The sequence below is a fragment of the Colobus angolensis genome, unplaced genomic scaffold, assembly GCF_000951035.1.
Source record: "Colobus angolensis palliatus isolate OR3802 unplaced genomic scaffold, Cang.pa_1.0 Scaffold36, whole genome shotgun sequence".
In the NCBI taxonomy this organism is placed as follows: domain Eukaryota; kingdom Metazoa; phylum Chordata; class Mammalia; order Primates; family Cercopithecidae; genus Colobus; species Colobus angolensis.
Genome location: NW_012116932.1, coordinates 1,659,271 through 1,660,559, shown reverse-complemented (window position 1 = coordinate 1,660,559; position 1,289 = coordinate 1,659,271). Strand labels below are relative to the sequence as shown.

The 1,289-nt window shown below is 60.0% G+C and overlaps 1 protein-coding gene across 1 annotated transcript in view; it reads right to left on the bottom strand.

Moving 5' to 3' along the window:
- PKN1 (protein kinase N1) overlaps positions 1-1,289 on the bottom strand; it is a 39,056-nt gene that overhangs the window by 10,992 nt on the left and 26,775 nt on the right. The window contains exons 9-11 of the mRNA XM_011953211.1: positions 754-829; positions 526-667; positions 342-435 (exon numbers count right to left, since the gene is read on the bottom strand). Coding sequence (XP_011808601.1) covers positions 342-435; positions 526-667; positions 754-829 — 312 coding nt within the window. The remainder of the gene's footprint in view (positions 1-341; positions 436-525; positions 668-753; positions 830-1,289) is intronic.

The following is a 1,289-nucleotide window of genomic DNA, read 5'->3' as shown; positions in this document are numbered from 1 at the left end:
AAAAAAAAAAAAGATTTCCCTATGTTGCCCAGGCTGCAGTGCAGTGGCAAGATCATGGCTCACCGTGGCTCACTGTGTTGCTCAGGCCGGTCTCAAACTCCTGGGCTCCAGCAATCCTCCCGTGTCAGCCTCCCAGAAGTGCTGGGATTATAGGCATGAGCCATTTGTTAACCAGGATAGAGATCTGGGCAGAGGTTTTAACCAGCATAGAGATCTGGGCCCTGGTTCTGCCACAGACATGCTGCGTGGCTCCAGGGAAGTTCCTAGTGGTCTCTGAGCCTGGAGCAGGACCCCTGACGCTGCCCAGGCCAGGCCTAGGGGGGAGAAGGGGGGCCCCTCACCAGGCTCAATGGGCTGGAAGGAGGATCCCGGGAGCTCTTCTGAGGTGAGCCGTCCGAGTCAGTGCCGAGGTTCAGCTTCTCCACCGATATGTCACTGCAGCAGACGAGAGGAGGGTGTGTCTGGGACCCAGGACCCTCGCAGCCTTCAAGGGGCAGCCGGGACCCCGGGGCCCTCCTTCCTTACCCTGTGGTCCGGGCCTCGGATCCTGGAGAAGCCCCAGGGCTGAAGGTGCCTGTGCCCGTGGCATTGGGGATGAGCCTCCGGAGCAGCCGCACCCACGTGGCAACGTCGATGTTCATCTGCCTAGCGCGCTGGAACGCCTTCCCTGGGGGTACGGGGGCAGGCATCACCTTCCATGACATTCCCAGGAGCCCTGGCCTCTCCCCCAGGAGGCCTGGAGCACCCTCTCACCTTGCTGCTTGGAGAAAATTTTCTTCTGCCGTCGGAGCCGAGGAATCCTCTCAATGACAGGGTTGCGGAAGGTGACCTGGGGGAGGGGACCAAAAGGTGAGGACCCCTGCCCACCTGCAGGCAGACAGCTTGGTAAGGAAGCCCCTAGGAGCACAGGTGTGCACGCCCCAGTGGGGTTCTGGTCATGTGGCATCAGATTCAACCCTGAGTACCAGGTGACAATGAAGAGGCCATCAGTGCCACCCACGGCTCCCCTCCTGAAGAGACATCCTGGAAAAGCAAGAGGCAGACAACCGGGTCCCCTTCTAGAGGTGGGGAGAGCATCTGATCCAACAAGACTGACAGACAGCGACCACAAACGGACGCCACACCATCCCACAGCCCGATTCCCCACATGTGCTCCCAGACCCCAGACCTGCAGTAGCAGCAACACCTGGGAACTTGCTAGAAACGCAGGTTTCCAGGCCCCCCCTTTGACCTACTGAGCCAGAAACACAGAGTGGAGGAAGCGCTCTCTGTGTGTGTGTGTGTGTGTG